At 39.6% G+C, this 21099-nt stretch overlaps 1 protein-coding gene across 5 annotated transcripts in view; it reads left to right on the top strand.

Moving 5' to 3' along the window:
* GRHL2 (grainyhead like transcription factor 2) overlaps window positions 1-21099 on the top strand; it is a 67448-nt gene that overhangs the window by 8934 nt on the left and 37415 nt on the right. For 4 of the 5 annotated variants that reach the window (XM_063389991.1, XM_063390001.1, XM_063389971.1 and 1 more), the window contains exons 2-7: window positions 4129-4318; window positions 7269-7336; window positions 8888-9269; window positions 11783-11835; window positions 15039-15195; window positions 17434-17545. In XM_063389991.1, coding sequence (XP_063246061.1) covers window positions 4129-4318; window positions 7269-7336; window positions 8888-9269; window positions 11783-11835; window positions 15039-15195; window positions 17434-17545 — 962 coding nt within the window. The remainder of the gene's footprint in view (window positions 1-4128; window positions 4319-7268; window positions 7337-8887; window positions 9270-11782; window positions 11836-15038; window positions 15196-17433; window positions 17546-21099) is intronic. The other variant, XM_063389980.1, reaches the window with a different exon arrangement.

The raw sequence follows: 21099 nt of genomic DNA, 5'->3' as shown, positions 1-21099 counted from the left end.
CCCAAGGGCTGGCTGTTGTATGTTCATTGTCTTTAATCCGAGGAAGAGCTTGAAAGGCTGGCCCTTTCCATTTAGCTGATTTATTGATGTTAAGTACAATGTATCTCTCCAATTTACCTTGTTATACTGCAGTAAATGAAATTTTAAAAAGTTTTGGATATCTTTAAATTTATACACTACATTTCTATAGGTTTAATAGAATTCCATAATTTTAATTGTAAAAAATGTTTTTTTAAAAAAAACTAATAAAAAAATCACTGTAACTGCTGTTAATCTGGAGAATTTATATATGTCTTATGAAAACACACAAATCACTTTGAATGGTATGAACAGGAAAATCTCTACTAAGCAGTGAGAAGAAAAAAAAAAAGATTTTGCAAAATAGAGGCCATCTGAAGTTTAGTCTTGACATAAATGCTCCGTCAGAGCAATCTAGCTCCTAGTCTAGACCATTGCCCAGAAAATACCTTTCATTCTCGCACATTTATTAGTGTTTGACATAAAACAATGGAAACATTTTGCGTTCACGAGGAGCTCAAGTGGTAGCTTGAGAGGAAACATTTACTTTTTAGACACAAAGTATCCTGAATTCTTCAGGTCTTTCTCCATGATAAAATGAGGGTGTGCTTTCAGCTTGTACAAACGCGTCCCTCACAGCTCACAGCTGTGTTCTGGCACACATCCTGACTCCCAGATAGAGGGGCTGTGGGCTGGCCAGGGTGAGGAATGGGCTCAGCAGGGGCTGCTCTTGTTCTCTGCTCTTTAGCAGATTTTTAGATGTGACTGAGTCTGCAGTGGGTATTTGCTCGTGTTGCTGGTCAGGTTGAATGGGAGTCCTGCAATCTTGGCCTGTCTTTCTTCCTTAAGTGTGTGGTTCTTGGTGGATATGGTCACTGATGGATTTGCAGCTTTTGATAAGATTCACAGATCTGTGGTTCTGCTAATTGCAGGCTCCAAATCAGGGTTTTCTTTCAACTGGGATGGTCAGAGCAGCTCTGCAGTGGGACTGCTTTTACTCGTGGGTGTCACTCTTTATCTTCTACTTGGTCCAGGTCCCACTAGAGTCACTGTCCTCCCAAGCAGCTGCCAGCTGTCATCAGTTGCACAGCTGGAACAGCTGGAGCTGCCCTGGCATGAAGTATGACTGCCAAGACCAGGGGAGCTTATCTGTGTAGAGCCTCACTCAGGATGTTGTGTTTTCTGGCATATGTTAAAATACAATGCATTTCTCTCCTCTTGTTATGGCCTACTTTGCTGCCCCTCTGTCACATTTGCTGAGGGAGGTTCAGTAGTTGAGCAAAAAGGAAAGGGAATGTGTGTGCATGCACAAGTCTAGTTTCTTCAGAGAAACTCTCCCTCTCATCCAAATGGCCTTATTTAATAGAGAGGTTTTCTTTAAGTGAGCCCAATTGTTTTGGCTGACTGCTTTGGCTATAATCTTTGAAATGATTGACTATGTTAAATCATGATAATTAGCTCTGACCATTAACCTCCCACAGAGCTGATTACAGGGATAGGGGTGATGAGGAAGTTTTTTATTTTTCTTAGTGCTATTGTTTCAGTCTGTTTGCAGAGTAAACACAATGAGTGTGTCAGTTGATTGTGCTGCAGACCATCTCTCAAGGCAGAGGAGACAGATACTTTGTTTTCAAATGTGAAAACCCGAGTTTTAGAAAAAAAAGTGCTCTGGAGAGATGTTGGGAAGGCTCTAGGTCTGTGCACCTGTGCCTTTCCAACCATCCTGTTTACTTACTGAATTGCTGTTTCTAGAGCGTTTATCCCCTTTGCTTTGGCTTTTCCCCAACACAATCTGATATGCACCTCTGAGAGAGTGCACTCTGGTCATTGCTTTAAGATCATCTTGGATAAGTTAGAGCAACAGAGTCCTCCCCTCCTGCATTTTTACAGACAAGCGCGGCCCAAGTCACAGAAGGTGTGTTTTTAAAGGGATCCTGCTGTCTGATTGCAGTGCTCATAAATCAGTTATGACTGTCGCACGGCTGTGAATGCTCCCAGTAACAAAAGGCAGTTCTTGATTGTAAGGGAAGATTGCCGCAGGAAGAAGGGTGAGCGGGATTTTGTGCATGGCAACGGGCAGCCGCCCATGCGGTGAAACAGCCTGGATTTAGCTGAAGGGGAGCTTTGTTGAGGAAAGGAGAATCCTTGCTTGGAATAATTGCCTCTGAGCCAGGGAGAATTGACTACTCCAGAGTGGAAACAGGCCCTCAGCCACCTCTGGCACAAACAGCAGGGCTGTTGCAAATCTGAGTTGCTAACAATAAGGTATTGAAAAGGCAAGCAGACCTAGCAGTTCTCTCTGTGTTTCCTTAGGCTCCTAATTTATGCTCAGCTTCACTTGCTGAAGCAAACCTGTAACAGCACAAATGTATATGTGAAAACAAGGGGACAGAAATCTTCTGCAAAAGGCCAAGCAGAAGGGCCCTAAAAAAAGTTTCAGAAGTTTCCAAATATCCAGTTACTTTATATGAAAGGAAAATAGAACCGGTACTGTAGTTGGCTGTATTTTCTGATATGAAGCTATGAAATGCTCTCTACCCCCACAGAGTTCATAAAATTGTGCTCCGTGTACCAGGTGGATTATTTTGTTTTTCATTAAATAAAGAAACTTGTAAACAGTGCTCTGTACTATAGAGATTATGATCTTCACCATCCCCCTCCTCTTCCTTAAACACTGGCGCACGCACTTTGCAGGTTGTCCCTGCACCACAGCGGGGTTGTGGCCATGTCCCAGCCTCCTGCCGGTCACTGCAGCTTGGGGGCCAGGCAAGGCATGCTCCCAGCATCTGAGAGCATTTACTGTGCGGGTTCAGTTGTGCCTTTATCAAATCCTATTTTTGAAAACAAATAAAAGTCTTGTTTGCACAGTTAAAATGGCACTCTCCGTGCAACAGCAGCAGTTGGTTGGGTTAGATCTGGCACCGGTGCAGGTAGGGCAGAGCAGAAAAAGGAGGCTGACTGTAGTGGCTTCTATGTGGAAGATGGCAAGAAGTGTTTTATGAAGGTCACCAGGGATAACTACCAGTTAAGTTGGTATATTTAGTTATTCTGCCATCTCTGCAGCTTTTAAATTTATAATGTGTAATCTGGTAAAATTTTTGTTGTCATACTTGTAACTTGAGCCACAATTTTTGACAGTGCTCTTGTAACACCCATGAAGCAACACACCCCTCACTTCACTATTTCCCATACCTAATCTGGTTGCCTACTATCTTATGTAATAGGCTTGCAATTTTTTTTTTATGCAGTTCTTTTATCAATAAGTTTATTGAACAGCTTCCAAAAGCAAGTGCTACTATCTTCATTTATGTTTCCATTATACTGGAAATTTCAGCCATAGCTGTGGTACAGCAGCTTCTCGTGCAGTATACATGGGCACTGGTCAGTTTGTACCACTTTCAGGCTGGAGGAAACTGCTTTGCTGCAAATGCCACTCACTAATGGTCTTGTGTATTTTACCATGGGTTTATAACTAGATGCAGTGAGTGATAAAGTGTGAATTGAGACCGAATATGTTTACTTCTGTTCCATCCACTGGACCTATTGCTCATGTGCTGTTGCAGAAAACTTCTCTGAAGTAACTGACAACTTGCATTCTAAAAGCAGAGAACAGCTTAATTTTAAGGTGTTTTAAGCTTAATTTTAACCCACTTAAAAATACTGAACTATACTCTGTTTAGGTGAACCCTAGATTAGTATCAGATGCCTTTTCTTGTTTTTCATTCATGTCTTCTTATGTCAGCTGAACGTTGGAGTTTTTTACGTAATGAAGTCTACAAGTAGCAAAAATACTGGGGCAAAATGTTCTTATATTGTTGCTTCATTGTTTTTCCAACTAGTTTTAAAATATTTTTGTAGCTCTATCTGTATATTAGTAAAAATACATTTGAATTATTATCATAAGATCTGCATACATTAGATTTTTTTTTAAGTACTGAAGATAGCTAATACTGGTAAATATTTATGTCACTTTACACATTAAGTGTAATACACAGATGCTTGCTTGATGTAATCATATAACTTTAATTGAGCTGTTTGATGTTCTTTACCATGCCTTGTGAATAAAGTAATCCCTTCTGGATCACAATTTTATTCTTCCTGTCTATGCAGTAACAAGCGACTTGTGGCCTTAGTGCCAAATGACACTTCATTCAACACCAGACGAGCCTACACCAGTGAAGATGAAGCCTGGAAGTCGTATTTGGAGAATCCCCTAACAGCAGCCACCAAGGCTATGATGAGCATAAATGGTGATGAGGACAGTGCTGCTGCTCTTGGCCTATTGTATGACTATTATAAAGTAGGTAATTCTGTCATTATCCCTCCCTGCTGCACTAGCAGGGACCACTCTAAGAGGCATCAAAAGAGCCAGTTTTCAAAGACAGAAGTCACTGCATCTTGTTTTCTCACTAATGTTTCCATCATGCATCCATTCCGTTCTAGGAAGCCTATCTGAAACAGTTTTGATGTATGTAATTTTGGAGAGAATAAAACAATATCAGAATCCCCATATTAAATGTTCTACCATGTTTTCTTTTTGAGCATAGTGTTCTTCCTCTTCCTTTGCAAGAACATTGGATAATACTTGAAATATTCTTTAAAAAGTGTAAAAGAGGAGGCCTTATCCATCTGTACATTTATCTGCTTTTCTGGTTCATTCCACACATGTTTTAGTTTGCTCTTTAACTGGGGTATCTCTCATCTGACAATTTCCCATGTTATTTTTGTTTGTATAATGATTGCAGGAGGCTGTATACAAACATACAGTGAGGTCTAGCCCTTGCACTGGAAATTTGCAGGACAAAAATGGAGCTGGACACACAGCCAAAGATCTAAGTCAATTTACAGGAAAAGCACTGACACAGTTTCAGTTTGTTTTGTTCTAAACCCAGGGCTTTACCTAGGATTTTAATAACTTTTTTTTTAAAAAAATATATATTTCATAGTGTTTAAGTAAAGCTATGTTTGAGATTTTTTGCTGAAATCAGAGGAGAGTCCTACAGAGTGCATCTCTGTGTAATGCAAAAATGTCATTCTGAAACCCATGGTGACCCCTTGGTACTCTGCAAACAGAATCAGTGTTGCCTCCCAAGCACAAGAGTATGAAACAGTTACAGTGACCTGAACAATCTCCATAGCCCTGAAGTCAGCTGTGGCTGCCTTGGACAGGTGATCTTCTGTGAAAGCCAGCACAGGAATGCCAGGTCCCCTTGTAATTTATGAAGTAACAGAAATGGGAAATTAAAAACCTTTGCTTTTAGTATTTATTAGTATAAATGCTTTTAATTAGTGGACTCATCTTTTTAATCTGTGACATTAATTGTGGGTTCAGGAGAAGGAGTTGTAGGAAAGATGCTATATACCAAACTCATGGTTAAACTTTGTTTTAATGGCTTTGCTGATTATATTTCAAGAGATGTACTTTGCTTTTTTGTGTTGTTGTCAGTAGAGAAAACTGTACGCAGTGAGAAAGAAAAAAAGATCACTTTCTCTGCTTGACATAGTTACCACAGTGCCAGAGTGTGTGAAATTTATATGGATTCATAAAATTCAGGATGTGTATGAGCATCTGGAATATTGGCTTCTGTGTTAGTGATACCTTTTTATGTAGCAATTCATTATTCTGATGCATTTTTGTAGTAAAACCAGAAAATAGTCCTTTTCCTTCTCAAAACCATGTCCTAAAGGTCTGCACCTTGTTCCAGGCAGTTGCAAAAGACTTGGGGTTCAGATGGAATAAAGTGGGATTAACCTCTCAAAACCATTTCCAGGATTCAATCATAACTATATTTGTCTTAAATAGGGAAGAAATTATAACTTTTGTTGATACTCCCAAACACAAACTAAAAACTTAACTTCTGTGCTGTAATGTGGGAGTGTAGAGGACTTCCAGCGCCCCAGACTCGTGAATTGTCCTTATTTATAATCTGGTTTATTCATTCTGACATGCTGGATGGGATTTTTTGAATGGCTTTTTCCAGCCAATAGGAATTATTTCAGTTTAAAGATTTGTTTTTTTTAAACTTTTCTTTATCCTTGTAGTGATATTTACCTAAACATAGACCCTCATTCAGAGATAAATATATAATCTTAAAAGGGGAATTGATGTATGTAAACTGTGGCTTTTATCCCAGTTCAAAAAATAAATGAAAGGGGTTTTTTAACCAGCAGGATGCTTAACAGGGAAAGGGGATGTCCCTAAAAGAAAGAATGGCTCTGGATAGAATTCTGTGACTGTGCTGCTGTCTTGCAGTTATTGTTGATGTTACCATTGGCTACTGGAGTGCACTGTAATATTGTTTTTCCTCAGAAGTCAAGTATTTTTCTGATGTTTCTTTAAAATATATAAAAGTAAAAAGCATGGCTTTAGCCCATTCTTAGGCCTATTCTTGCTCTTTAATCCTGACTTAATTGCTGTGATGGAATGGATATGACTTCTTGTGCAAAAGATAGATAAGAAGTTTTAGCTCCCAAATTAATGGCTCAGCAAGAAAAGAAAAATACTGTCATGGCAGCAACTTTGCCCTTGGTGATTTCATATCTGTGCTGATGTCAGGACACTGATATATGGAAACACAAATCTTTTAAGTCACTGAGTGTCAATTCTGAGTCTCTCAATGGGCCAGATTTGGCTGGGTTTTTACCTGTCATAGCTGTTGATGCAATCAACACAACAGAAGTCAGTGTTTCTGATGACATACCAGTATGCCCTGACCTGACCCCGTACCAGGAAAGGGAAAGATCCACAAATTTTCTCTAGGTATCAGTCCTGCACTCTCCAGGCTTCTCTCTAAGAGGAGGACTTATCTAGTGCTTATGGTTTAATTGAAAAGCCTTTTTTGTCTGAGCTAAAATGGTCTCTGTGCAGAGCTCATCAAAGCATCATATCTTCCTTCTCATCTTGTTTTATTCAGTGAAAAGTGTGTGTGTGTTTTTGGAATAATATGAGCTTTGATTTTGAGATAGCTTGGCCTAGCTTGATATTCAAAAGATAGGACATAAAGAAGAGTGCTTTGCTCTTGACTGGTGTGCCCAAGAACTAGAAAAGAAAACAATTCCTATGTTTTTTCTCTTTGGAAATTTTCTTTCTGTTCATAATCAGTGTCCCCAAAAAGAACAGCTCCTGGCATCTGTGACCTAGACAACACTGATATAAGTTACATTTTTCTAGTTGTTGCAGTAGAGCAGTCTGAAGCTGCAAATGCCTGACAGTTGCATTTACCTGACCCCATGCCTGGTGTTGTTCTCAGGTTCCCAGAGATAAAAGGCTGTTGTCTGTTAACAAAGTGAGTGATAATCAAGAAGACCAAGATAAAAGGTACAGTATTATTCAAAATCATACACCCAGCTACTAAATGTGTTGATCAGTTGTGAACTGAAGGAACTGTGAGAGCCTGAGGGGTTTATGGTTTTCTTTCAAAAGTTAAAAGAGTGAAGGCTGTTTTGGGAGGCACATTTTACTCCTTTTTTCTTTTAATTGATTACTAAAAATGGATAGTGTTCTCAAACCCGCAATTTGGAAAGTAGCTGAGAGTTTCACTCTCTGGTGATGTTGTTTTGCTGCTGCTGCTGCTGAGATTAGTAAAATCAGATTATCTTGATGCTTGGCTATTGGCTGTTTTTCTTTGTTTTCTTGTTGTAGGGCAAAAAGTGAGTAGTTTTGCCTCAGTAACCTCATTTATTTAACACAGCTTAGGATCTGCCTGGCAAGTAAAGTAACTCTTAAAATTATTTGCTTAGAATGTTTTTCTCACTTCTCTCAGATTTCAGCTTTTCTGTGTAGGCTAAAAGTGACTTGAATCAAAGGGAGCTGCCTCCTACTATTAAAACCTGCAGAAAAGAAAGATGTATATTTTTATAGAAACAATGGAGTTTTTACATACTGGAAGGTTTCTCCATATAAAATTATTACAGAGATGAGGTACCCAAAGTTTATTTCAGTGTAGGTAATTTGTGACAGCCTTAGATGGTCGCCACTAGCTGTTCATAAGGTGATTGTTTCAATAGATAGTAGTATAAATTTACTGTTTCAAAATAGGCTATGAAGTATTTTTTTGGACAGTTTTTCTTCTACAGACACCAGAGAAATTCCTGATGTTCAGTTCCTAAATTGAGTGTGATTGACAAAACTAGCCTTCAGTGGAAAGCCAAGAGAGAGGAACTATAGTGTCAGAGCATTTCTCCTGGGTTGAAAACAAAGCAATGTTATACCTACTAAAAGTTCTGTGAGTTAACAATTTTATGTCAGTGTAACTGCTATCAGCAATCAGATTGCTTTCAACAGCAACTGTGGGTAGATGTGGGAATGCTGCTGAGGTTACTTTGCAGCCACTATAGTTACTGATCTACCCTGCTACAATGGAATTCCTGGGCTTGCTCTTTTAAAACAGCATTGGCACCAGAGTTAAGCAAACAGTAGTGGCATGTCAACAGCCTGAAAGAGCATGAATTTTGAGTATGAATTTTGCTGTTGATATTCTGCCTATTTCATGTGCAAAATATCTACTGTGAGTAATCTATGCCCTGCCATACTCTTTATTCTTATTTTGTGTCTAAAGCCCATTGCACTGCTGGATTGATTTTGCATCCAAATTATAAGCTAAGGCAAGAGCAACCCTGGATACCCATAATTTATTGTAACAAGTCAAATCAAATGTATTCTCTTTCCCCATTTGTTAAAGAGCTCTGGACCTCTCTGCTTGCCTCACAATTTCTTTTGTGTAGTATTTGTTAATGTATTACTTCTTATGGCAGTGACTTACCAGAACTGAAAAATCTTCTTCCCTGACATCTGAGACCATTAAGCTATTTAAGGAGGAGGTTTGATCTGTCAGGACAGTTCATAACATTTTTTGGTTTTGTCTCACAGAAATTGTCTTAATACCACGGAAGCTCAGAATAACTTAAGTGGGGGAGAGAACCGTGTGCAAGTCCTGAAGACAGTGCCAGTTAACCTTTCCTTGAACCAAGATCCTTTGGAGTCATCCAAAAGGGAATACAACACAAATGTGTCTGGGAGCTCAACACCCATCACAGGGTCTGCAGTGACTGTGGTTAAAGCAGAGGAGTTCACCCCAGTTTTCATGACCCCACAAACACACTATGCAAGAGGAGAAAATGAGGAGCACCGAGGTGTTATCTTTGAACCATATGAGGTGTCCAACATTGCTCCCCCAAATTATCTTAAAGATGATCAGCGCAGTACTCCTGACAGTACCTACAGTGACACCTTCAAAGATGGAGGAACAGAAGTAAGTTTTTCACCTCAAATTAACATCTAAGAACCTAATAAAATGCTCTAAACAAGATAAGGATATTTGAGCTTGTAAACAAGATAAGGAGATTTGAACTGTCCACAAGAGCCATTAGAAGAACAGTGATGCTTGTTTCAACAAATTAATTTCTGCTCCCTGCTGTGTTCCCCCAGTCTGTGCTCTGATTATAGGGGAGCATCATGAGGCATTTCAGAAGACAATTTTAAAGATGGTTATAGAAAATTCTGAGAATAAATATTGATTTTTTTTGTCTTTGGGGATATTGTGTCAAGTAGAAGACAGTTGTTGTTCTGAAAGAATATTTATTTACCATTAACAAGATCTGCCTTCAGACCTATTGATAACAGTAAGAAATAGCCACTTTGTAACAGGGAAATTCTAGATGTTCTTTTGAAAATGCAAATGAGTAGCAACAGCCTCTGCTGCTGGATAAATGCAAGTAATTTATTCAGAAGCTGTTTGTTGCACTAAGCTCTATTCTGCAAGACAAGCAAGTAAGAAAAAGTAGCAGACTAATAGAGGGGAACAGAGAATTCAACACGCAAGGAACAACTGCATGCATATATACAGGAATGAGGAGAAAAAAGGCAAGGAGAGCTCCTTTTAACTCTTTTACAGTTATGCTGAGTCAAAGTAATTTTATAGTCAGCTTTAATATGGTGAGTACCCTCTGGCTGCTTTTGTCTGCTACAGAATAATGCAGACAAGCTGGAATTGTGGAAAGGTAAAGACAATTTAAAACTCTGTACCTCAGCAAACAATTAGAGATATTAGATGGTAAAACTCCCCTAGGATTTTTCTCCTCCTAACTCTACAAAATTGTAAATGTAACAAAAGTACAAGGCAAGCTACATTAAGGCTGAGCTGCCCTGACTGAGTGTATGAGAAATTTACTGTTTGTAAATGAGAAATTTGAGTATGAGAATTTGAATATGAGAAATGTACTGTTTGTGTACATGTATTATAGAAAAGTACATTGTCTCCATGAGCAACACAGATACAGGATGTCTGGAGGTGAAATCCGTTTTCAGATATAGAGCATGTGTAGGTCAACTAAATGAATAAATAATGAAGAAATCTAGCTTCCCATTGTAAAATCAGTAGGATCAAACCTTGGATTAGATACACTGCTCTGCATTATCAAATAATATTATTTCGGCTATTTTTGCTTGTTACTGGTAAATTATTCTTCTGGTACCATACTCATGGCTTTCCCTGGGGTCCTGTAGCAGAGTGATTACATTACGTTGGTTGGTTCTGGGACGTGCTGCTGAGACGTTCCCAAGCAGTTCATCTGCCCTGTGCAGAGAGCTGTCAAACATGCAAACTTGTTAAATTTGGATGTAAAAAGGAACTTCACATCTATATGTTGGCTTTGCATCCCAAATTCTGTGTTATAGTAATTTTGTTACAATGGTAATATATTGATACATGTTTTTAAAATGATTGGTTAATGACGGGGTGCAGTACTTGTTATCTAGGATTTCTGTGCAGTCTGTGGAGAAAGAAGCAGTCCAAATCCACTTGCAAAACGGGTGGAGTGGTTTCCTAAGTGCCCTCACTCCTCTCCATTTTCACCTTTGTCCAGTGGACAATTAACTTTAGGTCCCCAGCCATAGTTGTTAGGGGAGAGGTGTGCCACTGGTGGTGTCCTTCTAACCCCAAGTGTTGCCATGCATGTGGCATGGGAGCAGGAGGAGCTTTACCATCCTGCTGCAGCCTGGCTCAGCACTGAACCTGTCTCTTTGTTTTTCTCAGCTGCCCAAACCCCAGGGTGTGCTTTGCCTGGCTGTGCTCTGACTACTCCTCCAGCCACTGTTGTGTAGGCACAGCTGGATGGAGCAGGTGTGGGGAAGCCATAAGGTAAAATGTCAAAACATACCAAAAGAAACTTTGGCAAAGTTAGTGTTTAGAAGTAGGAAGGCAGTTGTTTTTACTAGTTTATGTAAGTGCTTGCAAAGCATTTCCTAAGCACTGACAAGAATGACTGGGTTTGGATTTGCTCTAATACTTACTCAATTTTCAAACACAATATAAAGACATATTTAGAAATGGTTTCAAAACTTTTATGGAGTGACTTAGTTGTGTTATACTGAAGAAGTGCTGAGTTTTTATAGCTCCCTGTGGCAGTGGACACTTTGGTTGATTGCTTGCCGTGTTCTTCACATATGGTTTTAACAATTATAAATATAGTGTTCTTATTTCTTTCATTTTCTTCTTTAGCTGTGCTTAGTTTTTTAGTTCTTTACAGTATAAACAAATTCTTTGGGGTTAGGTAAGTAAATTGTGTGGTTTTTTTACAATGTCAACCTCTAATCTTCATATAAAATTTGACTAGCATAATAATATCCACTCCAGTTTTTAGGTATTTTGAGTTGTAAATGGTTGATGGTTTCTTCTGAGTTGTCTTTAAATAAACATAGTTACACTTTTGTTGGTATTTGCATTTTGATTTTATCAAACAGTATTTAATTGGTCTTATTTTTCAGAAGTATCGGAGTGTGTCAGTGGGGGCTGAAGAATATATTTATGAACAAACAAGGTATGGCATAAGCTTTGCAGTGTGTTGACTGGCATCAGGCAGGAATGTATTGAGGAGTAGCTTCCCACCCTTCCTTTCTTCACCCTGGGGCACCTGCAGGGCTCCCTTGAAGCTGCCAAGCATCAGTGTCCCCTTATTCTCTTGCTCATATTAGCTCTTGGATCTGGCCAGTTTATATCTTCACCTGTTGCATTGGTTTAAACTCATAATTCCTCTGAAGCACCCCCTGCCCAAGATAAGCGAGATGAAAATTGTTGAGAGGTTCCTCAGGTAAAAGAGTATAGGTTTGACAGCCAGGTCATGAAAAATCTTTTCAGGATGGCAGAATGCACAAGTCAAATGCCCAGGACAGTTGAAAAGCTTCAAAAATTAAAATTTGAAAAGAATACTGTTCTGCCTAAGCACAGAAGAATGTGTATGTAGCATGGGCAAACACTGTAGAGTCCCATTGTCTAGTATAGACTGTAATCACTAACGTTTTTAAACTGATGCTTTATTTCATACTTGTGAATGGTTCTGTTTATATCTGAGAGATTACTCTCACTTTAGAATCAGGAACATGCCTATGTAGTTTTTGTGGACTAGGCATATGACTGCGACCGTGATGAAGGTTCCTTACAGTTGGATATTTTTTCTAAAGAATGTTAAAACAATTATTAACTGCAATGAGTCATTATACAGGCAGAAGATACAAAACTGATATTTAGCAAAGGCTGCTCACTTACTACACTGAGCATTTGTAAAATTGAATCCTGAAGCATTTGTATCGTTAACAATCCTCACACATTTAAATCTTTCATTCTATGGCCCAGGTCACATTAAGAGTGAAACTTCTGAATGCACAGTAAGAAAACTCCCAGAAGAGATTGTTTTTAGTTTACCTGGAAATGGAAGGCTCAGAAATGAGAATTCCAGATTGAAAAAAGAAGTGGTGAATATGAAAGTAATTGGAAGCCTGCTAGAAGATCTCTTAATGACTACACAGGGGTTTAGTTGAGACTCATGGTGAGATTCAGAATAGTATTATAATAATTGAGGGACTGTAATAAGTTTTAAGACTGAGAGTAATCCTCCTGCTATAGGGCATGCTTTGCTTGCCAACTGGAAACAAGAAGAAAACTCTCAAGTGGTACTACACAGGGGCTCCAAAATTGCCCAAGTGCAATGTGTCTGGGATTTACATTTTTTGACTGAAACATAGAGTGCCAGGAAACAGAAGACCAGCCCATGGCAGACTGTAGGCAGTTCTGTTAAAGCATTGTGTGTGTCTGACTTTGATCATTCTAAGCCCTTCTCAGCACACATCCTTGTTAGTTCTTCTGTCTGGTGTGTGGTTTTGAGGCACATCTCCCCGGGCACTCAGTGTGCTTTGATGTGTGTCATGAAGTGGTTTTGAGCATGCAACCTGCAGCCCCTTCATGTGATGCTAAATCAAGGCTGTGCCCCTATCTCTAATGGGGGGTCCATCTGTGGGACAAGAGGTGCAGCAGGACGGGTGCTGGTTCTGCAGCACTGTTGGTGCAGCTCTTCCAGTCCACTCGGACAGGTCCACACTTGCCACATTTGGCAATGCATCTGTTCCCCTTGCACACAGGACTGGGGCAATGCCAGCACACGCCACAGCAGAGGGGCAGCAGTGCCTTTGAGCTGCCTTCCCACTGCATGCAAGAGCCTTCATGGTGGCAGCAGCTGCACTGTGTGGAGCACCAGTGCTGCCATGGCTGGGTTGGTATAGATGAGTGTTTGTGTATTATCTTAGTCTTGTTTTGATTTACAACTTTTAAGCAACTAGAAAAATGACAGGATTTCAATTTATAAGTTAAGAAGCACTTAAAAGATGTCTTAATTTGTTTTAATGATTGCTACTAAACTAAGTAAGTGACACTAAGATGTCTGAAACTCCTTTTGGATGGAAAGACTGGATTTGTTGGGTTTTTTCTACCTTCTCTTCAAGTGGGGATTTAAATATAATTATTCGTTATATGTTTTTTGTGGGATTTTTCCATTGGATAGTTAAAATATATTTTGTTTTCCCTTTATTTATGTATTACTATGGCAGTACTATGATGATCCAGAGTATTTGCTTGAATAAGAAAGTTAAGGATACACTGTTGTCTTGGAACAACATATTCCTCCTTTTGGTTCTGCTCCGACACTGCTTAAATACTTTGCTGAATTAGAACCTTTGAGAAAATCCTTCCACTGTATCTCCAGTTCATGGGAACTCTTTGCATTAAGGTTCCTGTGCAGTTTGGTTTGGTTGTTGTTGTTGTTGGTTTGTTTTTTTTTTTTTTTTTTTTTTTTTTTTTTTTTTTTTTTTTTTTTTTTCAAGATCAACATTATCATTTTTATTGGATCATTTTTCAAGCCCATTATTGGATGGAGGTGGTGGCCGAAGAGGCTCAGTGAGAATTGTTTCCAGCTAACAACAGTTCACTAGTTAATGGAGACTTAACTTTTCATAGTTTGAGAAATGCTTTGAAGTTGGAAAGTTCTTCTGTGAAGAACCATCTTTTTAAGATCTAAAATTTCAACACAAGAGCTAACAGCTAACTGTTTTTCCCTGATATTTTTCTGAAGGGAGGTTACTTGATTGAAGATAAAGCTAAATGTAGGCACTTCGTTCACTCTGATTAATTCTGAAAAGAAAGCTTATAAAAACCTTGATTTGCTTGTTGTCTTTAAACAAATGACCATACTGTCTGTTCTCTGTATTTCTTCTTTGAACTGTGCTGAAAGTAGCAGTTAGACTTCTCATTCGGTGTCCATCTTTTGCAACATGTTTTATTCTAGTTGGGTTTAAAAAAATTAATTAATTAATTTATCTTTCTGCAACACTGCTAAGTTTAAAAGTCTGTGGAGTTGATAATTTCCTGCGAATCATACAGAATCCCTTCTTGGTAATTGACACTGTCATTGTGAGGTACACAGTCTTATAATTCATAATAGTTCCTTTCAGAGAAAGTACAGATCTTGCCTTTGATCCAAGAAACCTTCAGTCCAGATAGTTTTACGCTTGATTGCAGGATCTGATGAAGTTGAAAAAAGAAAATTGCAATTTTAAATTACCGTTTAAAATGGTGACATTTTCCTGGAATTTTGTTATTAGCTTCTTAGGCCTTATACAACACAATAAGTACATAATAAAAGAGAAAAGGAGAGTGATATGGACTTTGTGTGTGTTTCTGTCCTTGTCTTTTCAGCAGCACTTTTCAGTATACACTAGAAGCTACCAAGTCGCTGCGTCAAAAGCAAGGGGAAGGACCCATGACCTACTTGAACAAAGGACAGTTCTACGCCATCACCTTGAGCGAGACGGGTGACAACAAATGCTTCCGGCATCCCATCAGCAAAGTCAGGGTATGGTCCCATTTCTTTCTTAGGTGGGAATGGAGCTCTGCAGATAGATATGGTTGTGGTTGATTGGCTTTTAAATTTTTTTTCCTTGGGAGAAGGACTATCTTGTTCTCATGCTCAGTATAAAGGTGGGTGAACCTTCAAATGTTTTGCTGTCCAGTTTTTTCAGAATGTGATCTTATGAGTTAATGATAGCCTCAGTTTATGGCTTGGCAGAATAGTGATTACACAGATACAACATTTAACACTGGTCAATTTATTGCCATGCAGAGAAGTCCAGGATCTGCTATATCTACTGTGTAGTTTATGTTCACTCATTGTTGCTCTTCATCAGCTGCTTTCCAGTGTGTCCAGTGCAGAGAAAACGTGAAGAGTTGAATCAATCCTTTGTGGCATAAATTTTAAATAATTTTCGTTGTGTAAGTGTGTGTGAGCTTTCACTTGACATTCACCCAGAAGTGTAACAAAAGGAATGATTTGCATCTTAGATTCTATGCGTAGAACTGTAGTTTGTGTATTCAGCAACATCTACGTGGTGAATGGGCCTCCAGATTTCCTTGGTAATCTTTTTGAGTTAACAAATCCTAATGCAGTAACCTTGGAATGAGCAATGAACCCTGTAAATTTTACCCTGAAGCTGGCAGTGCTGCATATGTATGAGACTGCAAAAATGTTTCCATCCAAATACATGAAGCACTCAAAATGTTGTGACTTTAGTCAAAGAACCAATAAAAGTCAACATGAGCAGTGAAGCAGACAAAAACCTATTTTTCTATCATACATGAAGTTTAGAGAGACTCTTCCTAAACAGAGGCAATGATTTGGAAACCTCAGTTGGCAGTTAATTTTTATCCTGTTTTCCTTAGGACATGAAGCTGTTGGCTGAATATGATGTAAGACATCTGCTGCTGCACAATCTCTTTCCCTACCACCCAATCCTTCCCATTTTGTGGTTCCAGCTCTAGCACTTATAGAGCTCAAACAGGAGTCAGGAGGTCACTGATCTGACTGAAAACCAGTTCTCGTATGCCTGGTTCAGTGCACTGCCACATGAGTTTTGATGCTGTGGCAGCAGAAGGGTGGAAATTATAAAGGAGAGGTGAGACTACATCCTTCTGAAGGATGTAGTTGACAGAAGATTATGAAACCATGTGCAACTTTCACAATCATGTTCTATTTGCCAGGGCCCTATTCAAGTGGCTGTTGAATTTACTGCCAATTGCATCCAAAGCTAACAGAAGGACAAGAGGTTTTGAAGGTATTAAACCTCTACAAGTTCCCTGTAAATGGTTCATAAAAACATTAGTTCTGTCCTTGGTGGAAAAGCTAGTCTGCCTGGCCAGTTCTGGTTAGTGCATCAGCTGGCCAGCCACACACACCTGATGTCCAGCCAGGACTGCGCCACGGTGTGGATTGCCTTGTGCCCATGGAGAGGCTAGATAGACATGGAAGATGTGGTGATGGTGTTCATCTTTTATAGGTGGAATGCAGAAGGTCACAGAGTACATGAAGGGTTATGGTGGTGGCTGTGTGGGGGGACACAAATGATGAATCAATTGTGCTCCACCTCCTCAGCTTATAAAGCAGCTTGGTAGTGATTTTTCTGTGCTAATTGTTTCAGGGTAAAAGTAAAACAGGATATTTAAAAGTGATGTTTTTGTTCTGTGTAATTTCTTTCCATTTAATTTTAATTGGTATGATCATTCCTTCATTGTTTTATGTTGTTCTGCTTGCCTACAGCAGGCTTTTTCAAAAAGCCTATATTGCTTGTGTAAAATTTTGGGTAAAAATTCAATCTGTTCCCTTTGAATCGCAATTTAACAAAGTGAATTCAGAACATGAATTGAAAACCTCAGCAAAATTCAGTAAATAGTTACCCTGAATTTGTCATTCAACTCATAGATGCAAGATTCCTGCTCCCAAAAGGGTATTTGGACTGTGGATACCAAATTGAAAATGTCTTGCCTTTAGCCACTGACTTTTAAAAACTAAGAGTATGGTTAAGTTTGATTTGGACTATCAAGGACATAATCTTGGGCCTTGCATTATTTTACGACTACATTTTTTCTGTCCTGAGTTTTTAAAGTGCATTGGACTGATTAAAACCCAATCTTCTACAACCAAAGTACTGGGAGAGGGTGGTGGCTAGATCGGAATTAGAAGCATATGGAGATTTTAATTTTTTGTATTCCTGACTATTAATTATTTTAACTGACGTGACTTTGGTGTTGTTTTTCATAGAGTGTGGTCATGGTTGTTTTCAGTGAGGATAAAAACAGAGATGAACAGCTGAAATATTGGAAGTACTGGCATTCCCGGCAGCACACAGCTAAACAGAGAGTCCTTGACATTGGTGAGTGTAAGAAGATCTCCAGAAGTTTCAGGGAAGGTTTCAGATGTTGAAAGCTCTGGTGCCTTGCACGGGAATATGGTGGAATATACTGGCAATGGCTTCATGGCTTGTACCACAGTTTTTAGCAATGGCTCATTCCTGCTAGGACTGTGGGGTCTATGGAGCTGGATAGGGACCATGCAGAAGGAATGGTTCTCAGTATTTCCACAGGAGAGCTGCCCCTTGCATGTGTATTTAGTGGTGTACCACCTTCTACAGCTGAGAAGTCAAGGATTGCACCTCCTCAGGTGTGGCAGTGTGTCTATTCCCTTTATTTTTTCAAAGGTGATCCAGTCTTTGATCCAGCAGCAGTTGTGTTAGCTAATTGATGTGGAATTGCAGCCTGAGAGTGCAGATGTCATCACTGTGGTGACTGCAAAGGAGTGTGCAGGATTCCTACACCCGTAGAGTTTCGGTCTTGTCCGTGTCAGCAGTGAGGGAGAAGCAAGCTCTGGTGTGCTGTCCTGAGAGACCTGTTTGCTGTTCATTCCATCTAAAGTATTTACAAGCCCCTTTCAGCCCCAGCTGCCCCATCCACATGCTCGGGAGATTTAGCAGAGGGAGAACACGTACGTGCTGCCGAGGAGCCTGCAGCTGAAGTCAGTGGCAGTGTCTAGACATCAAGCGCTTCTCCCCTCCCACGTGCAGTTTACACATGCAGCCATCTGCACGGATTCCAGTCAGAGGAGTCGGCAAGACCAAAGCAGGCAGAGTCTATCTTGTTTTGACCGCCTGAGGGAACCAAACCATTGAATGGCAGGAATGAGAGGGGGCAGAGAGGGGGGCTACACCAAAGCAAGGTTACCTGAAGAGAACATTTGGAGGCTTCAGGGGGTGATTGAACTGGGTGATCAGGGAATCTGTCCCCAACTGGTCCTAATCATTGTGGTGCCTGTAGATTTTCAGATGCTGCAGTTTCCACTGAGGCCTGGTGTTACTTAAGGTCAGGTGTATTTTGTCCAAGCATCTCTTGCAGAATCTCCTCTCTGCCTCTTATTTTATTTTCATTATTCTGGCTGAACGGTTTCATTAACTTCTTCCTTTCCTCCCTTCCCCTCATGTTCTCTTCTTGCCCGTTGAGGTACCTAATACAGTAAAACTGCCACTGCAGACCAAATGACTTTTATCATGACACATTAAAAGAAAAAATAGGCCACGTCACAGCTCTTTCTGAAGGCTGCCTGGGTTTTTGTGCTAGTCCCTACAAGCTTGTGGTGGTAATGCTCATGCCTTTGAGAAGTATGTGCTGAGCAGCTCACTCCACTGTAGTTCCAACACCCCCTGACTCCACTGCATTTGTGGTGTCCTGGCACATTTCAGTTGCCTTACCCCAACAAGTTAACTTAACATACTCTGTAAAAATAGTGCTCTGCAAAATAAGTGCTGTGCATGAGCTGTGTGTTTACCTGCATTAAAGTGAATGTCTTTTGATTTTCCATTAGTTTGAGGTGAAATAGCTCTGCACTGACTTTTGAGGCACTCTGGTGCGTATCCTTTATTTGCACTGCAAACATGAGCAAAGCACAGTGTAGTAAGACTTACTGATACAGCCCTTCTTGTCAGATATAAGAGCTGCAAGAGCATGGTTCACCTCGGTTTTCAGAAAAAAAGACCTAAATGTGGCTCAGTAGTGTTTTCTTGAGAACTGAAATACAGTCACAGCTCTTACAAGTATGGTATTTCTGAAGTACGTTTCATTTACTTTGGCACTTGCATTATGGCTAATTGCCTTATTAGGCCAGAATGACTCCCAGTTATTTTTCCCATACAAGTATCAAGCTGCATTTAACAAAATCTTCTATTTTTATCACCATATGATCAAACTGAGCAACTTAATCCAAATTTTAAGTTAGCCCTGCTTGAAACTCCAGGGGTCCCTTCCATGCAAAATTATATGGAATGGCTCTATGAAGATTTCCCTTTACATTAAAAATTCAGATCACTGAAGGGGGCCTCTAAATACTCAGTTAATGTCCAGGCCCTGTGTAGTTAACAAAGAAAATTAAGTGTTCATAACTCTACATTACCTGTTCCATAGATGTTCCTCTTATTTTAATTTGATGTTTGTAGCATATTTAACATCTGTGAATCCTTTTTAATTGTTATGAATGCACTTTTAATCTAGAGCATGATGTGGTCCTTAGCAGGCAGAGATTAAATTAATTTGAGATGCTCTAGTTCTGGGTTGCAGCTGTTCAGATCTCAGGTGGGCAGGGGGGCTGTGCTTGTGCTGCTTTCCATAGTGGCAGGGAAATGTCTGTCTGCTTTCTGGCCTGCAGTTATATTCTGGACATCAGAGGAGATAGTGCCTTGCTCCTTCACTCCAGACACACAGGGGTCACTGCTTTAATTTGTTTTGTGTGCTGGCTGGTGCACCTCCTGGGAGGAAGGATGCTTCAATGGATTAGGTGCAGTGACAGGTCTGAAGGTGCATTGATATTAAGAGGATAAGCCTGTACTTAGATGCATTCAGGTCCTTAGTGCTTGAGGAATAAACCCAAGGCTCTGACAATTATTAAGCAAGAAGGTAAGGTATTTTCCAAAATTTAGGCTATGTACTGTAATTTTTTTTTCTGAAGGAGGAGTAAGGTGCATGTTTACTCTTTTTAGGAGGAATAAGGGAGGCAGGGGGAAAACAGATGTATTTTCACAGTGCTGTGACATTGGATCACTGGCTTTTTCTTTTAAAATAATGTCAAATAAAGAATACAACACTTAATTGCAGTGGATATTGATTATTTAGAATAAGTACAATGATTTGACATACTGGAACAGGTTCAAATATGAAGAGTGGGTGAGGAAGCTTTGTGCTCCAAAGAAACTTGCCCATGTTTTTTTTTTCAGGATAGTTTGTATTATTTATATGCACAATATAAAAGTATGTAATGACATTTAATGCATGATTAATGTTTTACATTAAAAGTTTGCCATTGTTTAATATGCAATTTATTTAACAAAAAGAGGAAATAAGTCCTGTGCAGCTATTTTTTGCATATTGAACAACCCTGATTTTCTCTTTCTGGTAACTCACAGTGAAGAGGAAAAGTTGTCACTTTAACAGCCTTCAAATATTCTGAGGTGTAAATGCTTTGTTAATCAACTGGGAATCCTTCTTTAATTGCCTGTAAATTGAGGGGAATAGGATGCACTTCTGCTTTTTAACAGAGTGTCACATGGACACTCCATGAGCTTGGTGTATAGCAATTAAAGGAGAGGCATGTGTTGAGAGAAGGGAAGGATTTGTGGGATGTGAAGTTTTGACAGCCGTTTAAGACCAGAAAACATGTGTCTTTACGAGACATCTTGTTCAAATCTTTCCAAAGTGCACCTACACAACACACCCGTATGCAGCAGTCAGTTGCACGAGGCAGTTGCTGGTGAATCATAAATTTAAGAGGTGGGTGGATGTGTGCACATGCATATTAAACTACTTATGTGTCTTCTAATTCCTCTAATTTGCATCCCCACACTGAATTTAGATAGTGAAGCCAATGACTTCATTTAGAAAGGAGATC

Source organism: Prinia subflava, chromosome 1 (genome assembly GCF_021018805.1).
Source record: "Prinia subflava isolate CZ2003 ecotype Zambia chromosome 1, Cam_Psub_1.2, whole genome shotgun sequence".
Lineage (NCBI taxonomy): Eukaryota > Metazoa > Chordata > Aves > Passeriformes > Cisticolidae > Prinia > Prinia subflava.
Note: the sequence above shows the minus strand (reverse complement) of the source record. Positions and strands in the feature narration are given on the sequence as shown.